The sequence below is a fragment of the Rousettus aegyptiacus genome, unplaced genomic scaffold (assembly GCF_014176215.1).
Source record: "Rousettus aegyptiacus isolate mRouAeg1 unplaced genomic scaffold, mRouAeg1.p scaffold_m13_p_7, whole genome shotgun sequence".
Taxonomy (NCBI): Eukaryota; Metazoa; Chordata; class Mammalia; order Chiroptera; family Pteropodidae; genus Rousettus; species Rousettus aegyptiacus.
Genome location: NW_023416310.1, coordinates 87,643,633 through 87,660,492, shown reverse-complemented (window position 1 = coordinate 87,660,492; position 16,860 = coordinate 87,643,633). Strand labels below are relative to the sequence as shown.

General features: G+C 41.3%; 1 protein-coding gene across 3 annotated transcripts in view; it reads left to right on the top strand.

The window, feature by feature from the left end:
• Positions 1-16,860, top strand: part of GRIA1 (glutamate ionotropic receptor AMPA type subunit 1) — a 278,498-nt gene that overhangs the window by 198,991 nt on the left and 62,647 nt on the right. For all 3 annotated transcript variants that reach the window (XM_016167002.2, XM_016167003.2, XM_036224243.1), the window contains exon 11: positions 171-541. In XM_016167002.2, the coding sequence (XP_016022488.1) occupies positions 171-541 (371 nt within the window). The remainder of the gene's footprint in view (positions 1-170; positions 542-16,860) is intronic.

Here is a 16,860-nt window from a genome sequence, read left to right as displayed (position 1 = left end):
ATTTGTCAGAAATATTTTGTAGAGAACAGGAGGGTCTGGACTTCTAAGGTTCTCTTAATGCTCACATCCTTGAAAACATACTTACAGTGAAGAGAGAAACAAAGAGAACAGAACGCTATTGAGCATGACAGCATTTCTTCTTCTCCTTTTTTTTTTTTTCCTCCCTCCAGAGAGCAGATGTGGCTGTGGCCCCTTTAACGATCACCTTGGTCCGGGAAGAGGTGATAGACTTCTCCAAGCCATTTATGAGTTTGGGGATCTCCATCATGATAAAAAAGCCACAGAAGTCCAAGCCAGGGGTCTTCTCCTTCCTCGACCCTTTGGCTTATGAGATTTGGATGTGCATCGTGTTTGCCTACATTGGAGTGAGCGTCGTCCTTTTCCTGGTCAGCCGCTTCAGCCCCTATGAATGGCACAGTGAAGAGTTTGAGGAAGGGCGGGACCAGACAACCAGTGACCAGTCCAATGAGTTTGGGATATTCAACAGTTTGTGGTTCTCACTGGGAGCCTTCATGCAGCAAGGATGTGACATTTCTCCCAGGTCAGTGCTCTTCTCAATTCCTTTGCTCAATGCTACATTTTTCTTGGGAAAAAAAAAAAAAACAAAAACAAATACTAGAAAGTCGAGGGATAGGAATTATTTGTGGAATTGGTCGTGTTCAGTTTTTCAACTCTGCTTCACATTGCACGCTGTGGATTATCTGGATGCATCCTGTGTCTGGGCCAGGTCTGTCTGCTGTCTGGTTGATGTGCTCTGTCAGGATTGATGGGCATAATCACAACTCTGATGTTCTGTAGCTGAAAAGTACAGAGGCAGGATGGGGGAACAGTATGGTACAACTAACATTTATTGAGCACCTGCCATCTGCCAGCCAAGGTTCTGAGTCCTCTACATGCATTTATCTCATTGCACCTTCACAGAAGCATATGGTAGGACTCTCGTTATATCTCCTTTTATGAATGAGGAATCACAGCAATGTTGAATATTCTGCCAAGGTTAAATGGCTAGTCACTAGGTGAATTGAGATTCAGACCACCATCCGGTGCTACTTCTGAATGGTACGTAGAAGGGGCACTGAGTTATGAGTACGTTCTAGTACTGGCTCTGGTACACTCTGTGTGGTCCTGAGCAAGTCACCTGACCTCCAAAACCTTGGCTTCTTCATTTTTAAGAGAAAAGAGTTCTCTTTTTCTTGGTTCTGAGAAAGACCTTGGAAATAATCTAGTTCCAATGCTGATATAAATCTGTTTCTTACGGTTAGAAAATGAGGTTCTTAGAGATGCCTCAAATATTGCACTGCGAGTACTGGCATGATCAAATCAGGAAGGAAACGAAGTGGCTGTATTTTTGTCTGTTTTATATATTGGACGTATGAAAAGTATTTTGTTTGATATAGGATTCTGATATGAAGGAAGGAAGGAAGGAAGGAAGGAAGGAAGGAAGGAAGGAAGGAAGGAAGGAAGGAAGGAAGGAAGGAAAGGAGAGAGGGAGGAAGGAAAGGAGAGAGGGAGGGAGGGAGGGAGGGAGGGAAGAAAATGGCAGAGAGGAATATGAAAACTACCAGTCTAGCCAATTCTCACATTTATTCTCCTGTCTTTGTGTAATGTTCTTTCAAGTACATTCTGAAAAGTTCGTGCCACAAATCCACTCCCAATTTACCTGATAAATAGACACTGACTGTATTTCTTCCTGCAATTGTTTAATCTTTTTCCAGTAGGAGGCAGTCCCTCATTGATTACCAAGTTTCTAAGCTGGCAGAGAGGCATGATTAAGAATTTGCCTGCCACAGATAGATTTGCATACGTGCTCACTTTCTGAGGGCATAATTGCACATATAGCAAGGTCTCATGGACATGTGCTGGAGGTATCTTTACCACAGATAAGATTATTTTGCATTTGAGTATCAATGAGGATCAATATTCCAGAGTGGGGTGGAATAAAATCTTTGTGAGAAGCTTCCTGCAAGACACACTTTGCCTACTCTATAATTTAGATATTCTCATCGTTCACCATTATAATTTTGTTTTTCTTTAAATAAGAACACAGTTGGGGGTGGGGGTGTGTGGGAGAGGAGGTGTGAGACTGGATACTTGGCCAATACTGGCAAACACATGGTGAAGAGTAGATAAAACCAAGCAGGGGAAGGGCTTGCTTAAAAATAAATCAGTCCAGTGGATAAACAGTGGGAAGAAAGAAATGATTCGTATCTAGTCGGAGTAATGTAGGGCCATCAAAACATGCATGTGTCTCAAAAGACCTACAAGCTTGTTTTTTATCTATTATGTTTTTCCTCAGTGGACATCTTACTTCTTAATGGCACCCTTGTGGTCTGACAAGGTGGCCAACGGCTTAGTTCTCTCCTGGGCATGATTTTGTTGGACGTGCACAGAGCTTGGCAATGGTCGTCCAAAACTGAGTGGTAGCTGCCCTTTTCAGCCGATCCATGCATTCCCCACTTTGGCACAGCCCCATGCTTTCATTCTTGTTACTCAGCTGGCCTCAGGGAGGGTACTTGAGTTTGTCATCTCTGGCTACAAGAGGATTTTCGAACTGTGTTTCCAGGACTTCTGAGGGTTTCACTGGGGCATCTTAGGAATGGATACTGAGGTGAAATGAGACTGAGTGGGAACATACACGGCCTCTCTTCACCCAATCTTTAATAAAACAACTCCACTCAATTCCGCTGATATTTTACTGGTAAATGGAAATAAGGGTTCTACCTCTAGTATTGTTATGAAGCTAAAAAAGGATTGATACATGCAGACGCCGTAACACAGTATCTAGCCAGCAAAGAGAACACTCTATAAAACTCACGTTTTTTTTTTTAATTACTTTGTTGATTTTATATATTGGGTTTCTACAAAACTTCCCTAGAAGAAAGGGTTCTCATGCTGATTTAAAAACCACTGGACTTCTCCTAGAGAAGTGAAGGACTTCTAGAGAAGTCCAGGGACAAAGCAGAAATGGTCAGTGGTTCCCTCCAGACCACAATACTTAGCTCCCCGAGACTCCTCCTCAGAGGAACTGGGATGCAGATATCATTATTTTGCATTAAAAGGTCTGACAGACATAGGAGTAAACCTCCTGGAATAAGGGGTTTTATCCACTGAGATAGACTCTTCCTTCAGAGCCTACCCGTGCCAATCCCAGAGCCTACGGGCTGTAGAAACCCCTTAAAAGTCACAACATACATCATGATGTTTCTTGAAAATATATGCTAAATGAAAAAGGCATATACTTCATCTTGCTAGAGCTGGACAAAAAGACAAGCACACTTAAATGGTGGTCAGAGCCAGAGATCAACCAGACAACTGCAAACCCTATGGAAGCTGCTGCTGCTGCTGCTGCTGCTGCTGCTGCTGCTGCTGCTGCTGTTGTTGTTTGTTGTTGTTGTGTTGTTTACACATTTCTGGATGAAGTCAACCAGTTTTATGGTATGCATAGCACTATGTTAGACACTCTGCTATGGTGGGAGGTACTTTTACGGAGCTCGTGTACATCAAACACCCTTTCAAATGAACTTCAATCAATTGTCCTTGCTATTTACTTAAAAATATAGCATAAATCATCACTAATTTAGAATTGGAGGAACCAAGTTTCATTTGAATTGTATCTGCATTCATACACAAGTAACTCTATCTCTTTTTAAGCTCTTCAAAATTCATGTTAATGTCTATTAACCAAAGCCAACAAAATTTGGCCAAATGTGGTTGCCTACAAGCAACAAAATAATGTGACTAACCTGACCACAGTAATATAAATAGAGTTACATTTCTCCCATTATAAGAAAAATGGAGGCAGACAATGAAGTCACGAGTAGCTGTTCTGTGATTTTTTTTTTCCTTCATATTCACAAGACGGCTGCTCCCAGATACTGTGTCCATAGTTAAGCATCAAGGAGAGGAAGAAGTGTCTCCAGCCATTTCTCTCTCTTTGAATCAAGACATGAAAGCTTAACAGAATATTCCCCACCCCAAGCAGGTGTCTAGTCATATCTCATTAGTCAGAGAAGCAGCCAATGGTCACTTCTAGAGACAAAGGAGGCTAGGAAGGCCAGAGTTTAGATATTCTAGCCTCTAGAGTAGAGGGGTGGGAATAGATGTTGGGGCATCAATCAGCAGCATTGTCCAAAGTCAATGTTTTCTACACCAGCACCATGGATAGATAAAATACTATGGCACATTCAGTGACGTGTACCAGTCGGCGCTACTGAAATGTGTTAAAGACTCTTCCCTTTTTCCTTTAAAATATCTATATGAAAATTTGGTTTTGTGTAACCTATTTTAACATTCGAAGTTAAAATTCGCTGTAGCTGTGATCACAGATAAGAATGCCATCCATGAATTGACTCGTAGGTCCACTTCTTATGTCCAAAGATCTATATTTAATACATATTTTAGATTTATTTTGAGAAGGGATATGTTAAAAGAGAGACAAAAATTATCACAGTCAAAATTTCTCTTTGATTTCCTCAACTTTCCTTTCCATACCTTTTTCCTTTTTTGCGGCCAATGCCATTTATTTATTCAAAAGATGTTATTAATAGCCTGTGACATAGATGGCGTGGTACTAGGTGCTGAGGATATGAAGATATGTTGATGATGGAGCAGGGGAGTGGGAATATTTGCTTCAAGGAGCTGTCAGTGTCATGGTATAAAACAGGCATTAAACGAGAAATTGTGAATGTATAAATTGTGATATGCCATGAATAAAATGAATCTATTGTGGCAATAGATAAGGGAAGTGGAACTAACGGGGCCTTAACTAGGGTATTCTAATAAGGTTTCTCTGACGAGTTGGTAGGTAAGAAGCTAGGTTTATTATACCTGGGAGTCATAATAGCCCTCTGCAAAGACCCTTAGGTAGAAAGGAGCTCTGTTTTCAAGGATGGAAGGAGTGACCAGCATGTCTGACTTGTAGTGAATGAGAAAAATAGGGCTTTGAGATAACATTAAAGAAGTAGGTGAGGACAGAGCATATAGGGCCCCATGGCCATGGTATAGATTTGGAGTTTTACTCTGAATACAGTGGGAAGACATTGGAGAGTTTTAACCAAGGGAAGAATTGATTTACATGCTAAAATACCACTCCGGGGAGCTATGAGCCAAATGAATTAAAGCAGAGAATAGGCAAGAATGGAAGCAGAGGGACCAAGTAAGATGCTTTCATGGCCATCCAGGGGAAATTATAGCGCTGGAAGTTATGATGGTTGTGGAGATGGATATTTGGTCTACTTTGAAATTAGAATTAACAGTACTTGCCGATGGGCTGGATCCGTGTGGGTGAGGAGAGGGAAGCATCAATGGTGAATCCACGAGGTCAGAAGCTTTTGGAAAACACGAAAGTGCATTAGCAGAGCCCTTTAGCTCGGTGGGATCGTTAGGATGATTGAGGTTATCTGTCTCGTGTTACAAAGGAGGAAACACACCCAAGAGGAGGATTTTCTCTAAAGCAATTGAGGCAATACCCCTGGCCTGCTGATATCCAGTCCGGTGCTACGCACTGTACTGTCTCAACCAAGGCTCCATTGCCTGCAAGCGAACTGAAAATGAGCCTCTTCAGCTCTTTATTCCCACAGTCCCCACTTCCCCATCGGCTTTCCCATGGGGTCAGAACTTTTCTATGTTCAGGTGACCTTAGTAAGGAGAATGAGAGGGATTTGGAAGGTATTAGAGGAATAGAGGAAAATAAGAAATTACAACTCCAGCTTTCAGAACTCTCTTTTATTCCTGATCTTAAAATGTATCGGCATGTATGATAATTATCTCCACCTAGTGAAGACAATTACCCTCAGTGAGAAGTCTCAAACGGAGGAATGATGGCACTTTGGAGATCTCCAGGAACCCTACACCACCACCCCCACCCCAATGGACTTGTTGGGCGGCCTGTAACGGATTCACCATGGGAACAGAGTCGCCAATGAGCAGAGCCCAGATTGATAACAAATGACAACCTGACCTTTGCATTCACATACAAATTCCATAGCAACCAATATGCCTCTGCAGTGAGAGATGAGGAGAAACCTGCCCCTCCAACCTCCTGCTCTCCCTCCAACCCTCCCGGAGACAGACAAGCAAACCCTCTCTTCTTGCTCACTTTGATGTCATTTGAGTGGTACAGAAGAAAGAAGGGATGCTGAGACCAAATATTCATGGAAGCAGCCTGAAATTATTAACTATTTCCCCTTTAGAAAACATAAGCCCCATTTAAGACATAGATTCATTGCTGTAAGGAACAGTGAGTGCCACAAAGGTTTGTAGACAATTATTTAAGTAATCTGTGATAGATGCTTTGAGTCTTGAGACTAGCATTGGGGGTTTATGCTGGACCCCCTGCATCAGAATCACCTAGATATCTGACAAAATTCAGGTGCCCAGATTCTACAGTTGAAGAGGAGGAATACATATATTTTACGAGTCCTCCCCTTCCCCCAGGGCAGATGGGCATTAAAGTTTGAAAGTCGTTAAACTAGGATGTTGTCTAGGGATGTCAGTTTTGAGGTGCAGAAGGAAAAGTCCATGGGTCAGCCAAAACTGATGCCAATCAACAGCCAGAACTCTGAGTCCAAGGTCTGCCTGCTCACTGCCCTGTGCTATGTTACCTGCTAGATGAGCGAGGTCCCGTGGCTACTGAAGGCAGAGGCCTTGCCACTGACCCTGCCTCGTCACACCATAAGGAGCTCATAAAGAGATTCAGCAGAGTGCATTCCCCTTGATTGTGTTTCTCTACCATTAGCAAGCAATGCCAACACAGAAGCATTGGACCAGGAGAGGGGATTCTGCCATCGTGGCAGGTGTGTTCTGTGCATGAATTGTCTGGGAGCAGCCCCCATCACTGGGTGGCTCCCCACCTCAATGTCTCCTTCCTTTTCAACTTTGATCCTCTGCTACCTGATGGCAAGACCGAGAGCCAGGCTATGCTACTGAGCGTTTTCACAGATCATTGAGAAACACAATGGTCCAAGTTTCAGAAGCTCCAAAAGCCACGTGGAAGTATGAAAATGAATGCAGTGGCAGGATAAAAGCTTCCCTGGATACACAACTGAAAAGCATCATTTTCTACAGCTCGACCAGCAGTTCTGGCCATCAGCAAGGGGAAGTCAAATTACTTGCTCTCTATAGATTGCTCTGGAAGGCCTATGTTTGAACAGTTTAACTGGAGAGATTTTTTTCCTTCAAAATCACAATAGGTAAATTTTTAGAAAGTGTTTCACAGAGCTGAAAGAGATGTTTAGGACCATTTATTCATGTATTCGTTAACAATTTATTTGCCCTCCTAGAGCTTAGCTTCTAGTGAAGAAGGCAGCAATAAACGAAATAAATGTAATTAACACCCCTCCATTCCAATTTGATGGGTGAAGATTCTGGCTTACAGAAAGAGAAGGACCTTAGCCAAGGTCACACAAATAATTAGTATTAAGCTCAGTAACACAAGAATGGAGGTTGGCTGGGGGCTGTGGTGAACTGGGGAATGCATGCGTCAGCTAAAGAGGGCAACTCCCACTCAGTTCTGGACAGTCATTGCCGTGGGAACTCTGTACAGTTGAAGCAAAACATGCCTAGGTTCTGCTTATAAGGCACCAGTTGGAGACCCCTGGGAGAACGATTGGGGAGTATAAAATACTACTGTATCTTTAATGTATTTAGACACACTGGGAATATCATATTTACATATTTTTAAAAGGATTCCCTTCTCCCTTCCCCCCCCCCCTTCATTTTTGGTTCCAAATATACAATCTAATTGCTATGTGTTTCTTTTCTTTCATGTATCTTGGAAAATCCAGGCCATGGGTGGGTTGCACTACAAGAAAGATAGTCCCCAGGTCTATATCCAGAAAGGCCTTCCCAAGGCTATATCCTCCCAGGTTCTACATTTTCCTGGTGAGAACTCCCTGTTGTTTATTTTTTAACTCTCTCTGGAAATATAGCATCTGAGATCAAGAGACCCAATTGTTCACCTGGAAAGGAGTACTAAATTCTATGTAGGGAAAAATGAAAGCATAACTAATTGAATTGATGGGGAATATATGCTCAGACTCCTTGCTGGTTTTGAATATGAGTTATGTACACCATCCAACTGTGGCAAATAAATACTTATACCCTAGCTATGTCCAAGGGAGATAATAGGTAAATTATGCCCAAGGTACCCAACAAAAAGTAAATGGTGTCAAGCACACGAATGCAGAAATGACACACCTAGGCGATGACCATCGCTATGATTATCTGGTGGCTTAAGGAAAGAGGACCTTAAAATATGGAGGCACAGAATAAAGTCTTACCCGAGAGGGGAAAAACAGGAACAGCTGTTGTCACAGGGAGGCTGACCCACACTGCTGGAAGGGGTGCTTTGAGAGGCCGCCCTGTGGTTTCAGCCGAGAGGTGACTGTGGGCATAGGGTGGGTTCCATAGTCAGAGCCCAAAGCTGGAGAGGGCATGTTTTTAACTGTAGCGCATTAGGGATGAATGGTTGCAGGGGCAGGGGGAAGGCCAAAAGGATCACAACGGGCCTTAAAATTGCTGAGGCGAGAATCAGCTGCAGTCTACACATTTATCTTACAGAAAGAGTTATGCAAATGTGACACGATATAGGTATAAGGATGTTCATTTTACGGCTGTTAAAAAGCTGGAAGTAGCCCACTGTCCAAGAGTAGAAGTCTGAGGAAAGAAGTGATGGTTCATCACCCAGTGTAACACAATACAGCTGCTAAGGTGCATGGACAAGGATGTCCGTGCTGCTTTGTAAAGATCTTCAGCGTTGCACAGCAGGGAAATAATGGGTTCTGGTCCCAAATTATAGGCTCTTTTCACTGCACCATGCTGCCTCTCTGGAACATAGGGAACTAGGGGAATGTGTAACCAAGGGCTAAATTCTGTGGTGTGTAGAGTTGGTGCCAGAATTTTTCTGAGAAAGGAAAAAAGAATGTGGGCTGCAGTGAAAAGAGACTTCTGGGGCGCATTGGACTGTGCCTTGAAAGATGAGATAAGATTTTCTACAAAAGCAAAGAAAAAGGGAAATTTCTGGTGGGGCTCACTGTAAGAAGAGGTACTAAAGCAGGCAGGTGTTGAGGCATGGGGCCTGTCAATCAAAGTCATCCCTAGGTACTCAATGGCCAAAGGTTCAGAGCTCACAAAGTTTAATCATATACCCAACACCATGACTTTTGGGGCCCTATAACCTGGTTCAAAGCCATTAAAATGTCACCCCAAAAACACACAGAATATAAAATGGGCTACGTTGGGCTAGTTCTTCAGTTGCCACCAATAAGTCACTTCCATCTCCCTGTGAAGTATCTTTACTGATTGTGCTAAGGTTTGGTCAGCCATGGATAGAACCATGTCAGCCAGGGTCTAATTTCTGGAATCCAGAAAGTCCTGCCTGGATACTCAAGGAGTCCCAGCCAGTGCTGCTGCCAGGTTGTTTATCTCCCGAGCAGCAGGCAGAAGGGGCTGTCAGGCAGAAGGCTGCCTTCCCCTTTGTGTGTTCTGGCTGGGCACTCACTTGATATTCATCTTCTCTTTCATGTCCTTTCTCTGTGTAGGTGCCCATTCTGGAAATGAGGAGAGAGAATGAAGCAGGAGTTTATTTTGTTTTGTTTCTGGTTACTGTGGTTATGTATTTAGAGGATTATTCAGTCAGTCAGATGTTTTCATTGAGCATCACTTAGGATTTAAACCTTGCATTAAGCGCAATGCTAAGCATTATAGCAAATGTGAAGAAGCAAGAAACATGAGTTCAGACCTATGGCTTTATAAGTCAGTAGAAGAATCAATATATATACAAGAAAAAAGGTATATGATAAAGCAGAATATATATGTGAATAATTCACAACTACAGGATTTATAATCAATAGGTAGAGAAGAGAGAAGTATCACTGAGGACTAAAATGATCTGGGCTAATGTAGTAGAGAAGCAGGTGTCAGCTAGTACCAAGGAATAAAGCTAGACTTAAAGAAAAACTCCAGGCAAGTGGGTCAGAGCAGCAGAGGAGGGGATAAGAATCCAAGCAAAGAAGGGGAGATGGCTGTGTTTTGAGACCAAGTATCTCATTATTCAGACAGAGCTGGGTTTGGATCTAGTCCATCAGTGCTATAATAACGCTTGACCTAGCACTTAACTGCTAAGCCTGTTTCCTCAACTTTTGAAAAGGGGCCTACTACGAATATCACAGGATTCTTATAAGAATACAAGAGCCAACAAAAGCTAAAGTGTGTTACCTAGTGCCCAACATATACCAAGTGTTCAAAAGCTCTTAATTTTCTTTCCCTTCTTTTGTGTTAGATACTTTATTTCATTTCTACTTTGTCTCTGGCCTCCTACCAATCATTTTTCTTTGCTGGGAGCTTTCTGAAACTCACTGATGTGCATCTCCTTCTCAGGCTATGCTCCTGGCCCAGCACCAGCCAGAGGGAAGTCCGGAGGCTGTTCCCAGGAGAAAGGGGAAGGCTGCCAGGTGCTGTGTTATGACTCAAGGATATTGGCAGAATTATTTATTTGATCCCAGGATTATTTCTCAGCTCACGCCTGTACAGGACCTAGATCCAAGCTCCTGCCTACTTCCCTAGCAGAACTCGTCTCCTGGGCAGTGACTCTTTCTTTCCAAGCCACACTGTCCACTAATTCTCTCCTGATCTCCCTGGTACTTCATTTTCTTAGTAGTCAGCATTATAGGGACTTTCTCTGCATCCCAGAGTGACAGATACTAATTTTGCAGAACTAGTAAATATGCAAGGCTTTTCAACAGAGTAGCTCAGAGCATGAGCTCTGGAGTTAGACCTGAGCTTAATTCTTTTCTTACACTAATTTGCTATGTGACCCTGGGCAACTAGCTTTGCAACTCAGGGCCTCTGTTACTATCACTGCATAACAAGCCACCCCAAACATGTGGTATAAAACAACGGCCATTTTATTATGCTTAAGGATTCCATGGGTCAGGAAAATTTGAAAAGGTGCACAGTATGATGGCTTGTCCCTGCTTAAGGATGCCTGGGACCTCAGATGGATAAAACTAAATGACTGGATGACTTGATAGCTGTGGATGGAATTTCCTGAAAGCTCACTCATCCGCACGGCTGACAGTTGAGGCTACTGTCCTGAACACAGCACACGCCCTCTCCATGCTCTCCTTGGGCTTCCTCACACCATGGTGGCTGGGTTCCCAGAACAAGTGTACAAAGAGAAACAGATAGAAGGTGTCTTATCTTTCATGGCCTCACTTCAGAATCATATGGTGTGAGTTCTGCCATAGGTACAAGCCCAGCCATATCAAAAGTGAAGGAACATAGGTTCTATTATTCAGAAGGACAAGTGTTAAATCACCTTGTAAGAAGAACACATGGAATGGGAGAGGGGTTGTTGTGCTGGTATTAGAAAATACAATCTGCCACACCTTATACATAAAATGAAGATAATATGTTTTAGGATCATTGTAAATATTAAATGGGATAGGCATTTTGTAATCTAGATTCAGATGAAGTATGTTTGTTGCAAATAACTCAAGTGACCCTTGACAAAGAATGACCAATTTTTCAAAAGACTGATGTTTAGATTTCAATACCTTTCAGGATATGTAGGGCCTTTATCATAATCCCTGGAGGCAAATGAAAAGGCATAGGAGGAACAGAAGAGTTTGGTGTATTCTCATTTTGCAGGTCAGAATCCTGAAATGAGCAAGGTCATTACCTTGCTTTTTTGAGACTGTATATGCTGTTCTGACTTTCCACAGCCAAGGATTCCCACATTTAGGCAGTATTTTCCCAAAGAATCAGCAAAGCAGGACAATCCGAGTTAGCAAACTTGAGTTGCTGTCCCTTTGCCTCCCTGCACTGAGGAGTAAAGCCGAGGCGAACAGCATACAAGGGGTGTGGATTGTTTTCCCTCAGCAGGGCTATGTGTAGGGAGCCTGGCTGGACAAGGACAGGAGTCAGAGGAGACAACTGTGCCCAAGTGGGCAAGTCCCTTTCCTTCCTCAGATCCCACACATCAGTCTGAATGATTTTACATTCTACAATGGAAAGTTTATCCTACTGAGCCCCTTTAATCAGTTCTCTTTTTTGTTTGGAGAATACACAGAAATAAGAAACATCAAGTTTTTGCTTTCATGATGTCCATAGTCTAATTGGGGAGATAACACTAACCTACAAACAGACAGTGAACTTACCAAGTTCGGGTGTATCCTCAGCCCCAGATGTCATCCTTGGGGGATTCAAAAAGGAGAGATGGATATTGGTACAAGGTCAGTTCTCATCTACCCATCCAGCTGGAGAAAGAGAAAGGGTTGACACATCATTAAACCAGAAGCAAATCCATCTGGCCAATGGCTCATGCATTTTACCATATCTGTTGCATCGAACCTCAAGGGGGAAAAGAAATTTTTCATACTTATATAGAGAAGATTCATACCTTATTATTTTAAACTTCAACCTCTTTTTCAATCAATGGACCTTTTCTCTTAAATTTGATGTAACATGCTGACCAAAGGAAGATTTCAATTGGAGATAGATTTTTCTCATATCTTCCCCTTTGACACGATTGATTTTTTTTACATTTTATTGAGTTATAACACAAATTAGGTCACAATCATAAATATACAACTCAACTAATTTTCATAAAGTGAGAACACCTGTGTAATCAGAACTCAAGAAATAGAGCAGGTCCTCAAATAACATTGTTTCGTTCAGTATTGTTTTATTATAGCATTGATGAGATGCCCTAGGAACGTAACTCTTGTTTCTATTAAGCAGTCTATGATAAAACTGGTTTCATTATGTCATTTCACTTAAAGTCACAGAAACTATCAATGATAATAAGAGAGGACTTACTATAGAATAATACCAGAATCTCAAGCACCTTCTCCGTGTAAGAGTAACCATTATTCTAACTTCCGATGTTTAGATTAATTTTACTAATTGAGCTGTTTTTGGCTCTCATAAGTAGAATCGTACAACATGTATTCTTTTGTGTCTGGCTCTTTTTGCTCAATATAGTGTTTTGAGATTCATCACATGTCGTCACATACGGTTCTAATTCATTAATTCTCATTTTTGTATAGTGTTTCATTTTATGGATATACCACAATTTCTTTATTCACAAATAAATCCAGAAGTGTGACTATATTTGCAGATAAACATTTGGGTCGTTCTAGTATGAAGTCATTATAAATAATGCTGGTATAAATATCCTTGTAAAAGATTATTCTGATGAACATACTTGAAATTCTGTTCTAAGAGAGGAATTCCTAGGCCATGTTATTTATAATTTCCTATTGTAGATTCTGCCAAACTATTTTCTGAAAACAAATTTACACTCTCATCAGCAATGTATATGAGTTATAGATATTCTACATCAGTGTTTTTCATTTTAGCGAGTGCATGTTATATCATATTATAGTTTTAATTTGCATTTACCTGATGTCTAGTACCTTTTTCAAGTTATTAGCCATTAGTATAGCCTCTTTTATTAAGTTCCTTTGTAGGTCTCTTCTAATCTGTGGCTTGTCTTTTCACTCTCTTGGCAGTGTTATGTGATGAATAGAAATACATACATTTAATGTCTATTTAACAACTTTTTTTTCTTTATGGCTAGCAGTCATTGTGTCTTGCTTAAGAAGTCTCTGCCTACCTCAAAGTCATGAAAATACTCATCTATGATATCTTTTGAAATTTTACCTTTCACATTTAGATCTATGCATCACATAGCTATGTGCAAGACAGAGTGTCAAGATGATGATGATGATGATGATGATTACACATGGATAGTCCATGTGCAGCTAGCACCATTTATTGAACAGACCATCCTTTTTCTCCATTGCATGCCCCCTTTCTCATAAATCAGGTAACTAAATACATGATGCTCTGTTCTGAGACTACTGATTCTGTTCTGTTGATATACTTATCCATTCTTGCCCCTATACCTCTCTATCTAAATTGGTATAACTTTATAATAAGCCTTGATAACTAGCAACCACATGTCTGTGAAATCCACTTGTGGGTACTGAAACAGAGGCCGGATGATTCTATTGGGTGTGGGAGGTGTAAAGGGATTCTCTTCACACAGTCTCATAAGAGATCACGTCTGCGGCGTTTTCTAACTGTGGGATAGTATGATTACATTGGTGCACCAGTGACTGCGGTTTGTTCTCAAAAGCTAGAACAAATCAATAGCTGAGGCTCTGTCAGTGATCTTCTGGACACTATTTCAAAACACTTAAAAGTGATGGATAAAGCTGAGGACACTTCTGAGTAGTGTCCTCAAACATGGAGCAGGAAAAACTCTAGAGACTTCCAGAGAAAGGCAGAGAGGGAATAATCCTCTTTCATTTAAATTAACCTAAATGAAGAAATCAAATGAGACAGAAGGTAGTGAGGAACAAAAAGAAATTTGTTATACTCTCAAAACATGCTTGCTTTTATTGACTCTTAGTCTCAGCTCAATGTATGAAGAAAGTTGTGGATTGCATTGGCACACCATTAGAGAAATGAACAAGTAAAAAGAAATGTGTATATTTTTTCCAGGTAGCATGTTTTATGCCAGCTGAGTCACAGGTTATTTCTCAGTAGTGGATGTGTTGGGGCAGTTCCACTAGGGGTACTGACTGCTGTGAATCACCAGCTCTCTCTGAACATGATAAAATATAAAAATAACTCTCAGAAAAAGCAAACTCACCCATAGCTTTGAATCACAGAGCAAAAATTGTTCTGAGCAAAATTTGGTTCCATTTTATCTTGTGAATTTTTACCCCTGTTTATGTCAACCACAGTGAAATGTAGTGGCTTTGAAAATGATAAACAATATTCCTTTTCTGTTGCAGCAAAACAAAACCCACTACGCTCAATAAATCAAAACTGTACCTGACAAAAATTGAACAATTCAATCATTCGCTGAAACCTCTAAAACCCTCAAATTTTTCTCAGTACTTTTCTGTAAACAATTCAATCAGTTTTAGCAAAGTGTGTCTCAGGCACCTACAGTGGACTCAGGACTAGGCTGAGTGGGAGAGTCTTAAGAAGAATAACATGTAATCTCTACACACACACACACACACACACACACACACACACACACACCATTATTTTTTACTAATTCAGTGGAAAAAAAATGCCCATCCTTCAGCACTATAGTAGTCTTTACATGCCATTAACGGTTACTTTCTCAATACCTACCTATCTCCTAGGCTATTCCTTCTGAAAATTTTTTGTGCACAGAAACTACCTAAGTACCTTGTTAAAATGAGGTTTGAATTTAATAGGTTTGGGGTAGAGTGTAAGATTTTGCATTTCCAACAAACTGCCAGGTGAAGCCATTGCTGCATCTTGAATAGTAAAGCTCTAGGCAGACTCTGAGCTCCACAAGGGGTGAGGGCCTCACTGTCTTGCCTGCCACTATAATCCAGCACTTACCACAGGGCCTTGATGAATACATGTTAAGTGAAAAAGTAAATGAATAAATGTCAAGAAATTACTTGTGATCTGCATTTATCATTACATTTTTATATGGGAAGATATGAGAAAGGTTTAGCAGTATGGGCAGAAATACAAGAATAAGAATAGTCATGGGCTTATGAAAAAGGCATCTGATGGAGAGATGTACAAAGCAAAATAGATAGGACAGCATTATCGAATTATAAAGGGTTTTGAAACCAGGCAAAGGACTAAATGTTAGGCAGGAAATGAAGAATAAATCAGTAAGTTCGTAAATAGAAAAATGATGGGCTGACAGTTTTCTTTTGAGATGCTTAGTCTAGTAGCATTGGACAGCCTGGGAAGAAGAGCCATAGGCAGCATATTGTTGCATTAATCTAAAAAGGGAATCACAAGGTCCCAGAGTAGCTTCTAGGCAGTTAGGAGGGAGAAAGGAGGAACTGATGAATTGCATCTATATTTCAATGGTATGATCCTGTCTCTTCCTTTGTATCACACTTCAACTGCTCTACTCAGCCAAGTCATCATAGCACTATAAACTAGCTTTAGCCATTTGAGTTTTTAGATCTCTAACTCCAAGGTTACTAGAACATAGGGCTTTGTCAGTCATGAGGTCAGATGTGCCTAGGGATGAGGTTCAAGTGAGAAGCCCTTCCTTCTTCCAGGCTCTCTCCCTAAAGTCCACACTGCACGCTTCAAATCTAGCCCTCTAATCATCTTGATCAGACTCTATTCATTCTTCCACAACACTGCAGGATAAAGCCTAAGCCTGTGAATGGGGCCTTCAAAGTTCTTTGAAGTCTGGCTTCTACTTTCCTCTCTTTGTCTGTATCTCTCTATCTCTGTCTCTCTCTGTCTACTTTACCTCTCCTATATTCTGGTCTTTCTTATGTTCTGTTGCATCCCAAACTCCTGGACCCTCTGAATTTTTGCCCCCCTGTCTCTTCGCCTGGAGAGTCTATCCCAAGCCTTCTCAGTTTAGTGAACTCATTCTCCAAACCCACCCCAGATATCACTCTCTCAGAGGAGTCTCCCCTGATCTCCTCTGCTCTACCTGTTAAGACAGCTCTTGTCTCAGAACTCTCATGTATTTTTCATATGTTTCTATTAATTCTTAGGGCACAGTCTGTGATTCTACAATTTCTTTCTTTCTCTCAACTAGAATGTGAGCTCCCTAAAAAGCAGAACCCAATTTTTACTTATCTCTATATCCCAGGTTCCACTGGTGCATAGCGGTCAGTCTGTAAAAGTCCATGTCCGTATATGGCACTCATGGAAATTCAGGAATGTCACTAAGGCCCCCTATTAGAAAACAAAAATATTTGCAAGGATCCCTTGACTGTGTGGCATGCTATACAGAGGGTAGTAATCTAAAGCAGAAGCCAAAGGAATCCATACCACAGGACTCAGGTCAAAAGACGAAGTGGATACTGGATAGCCACC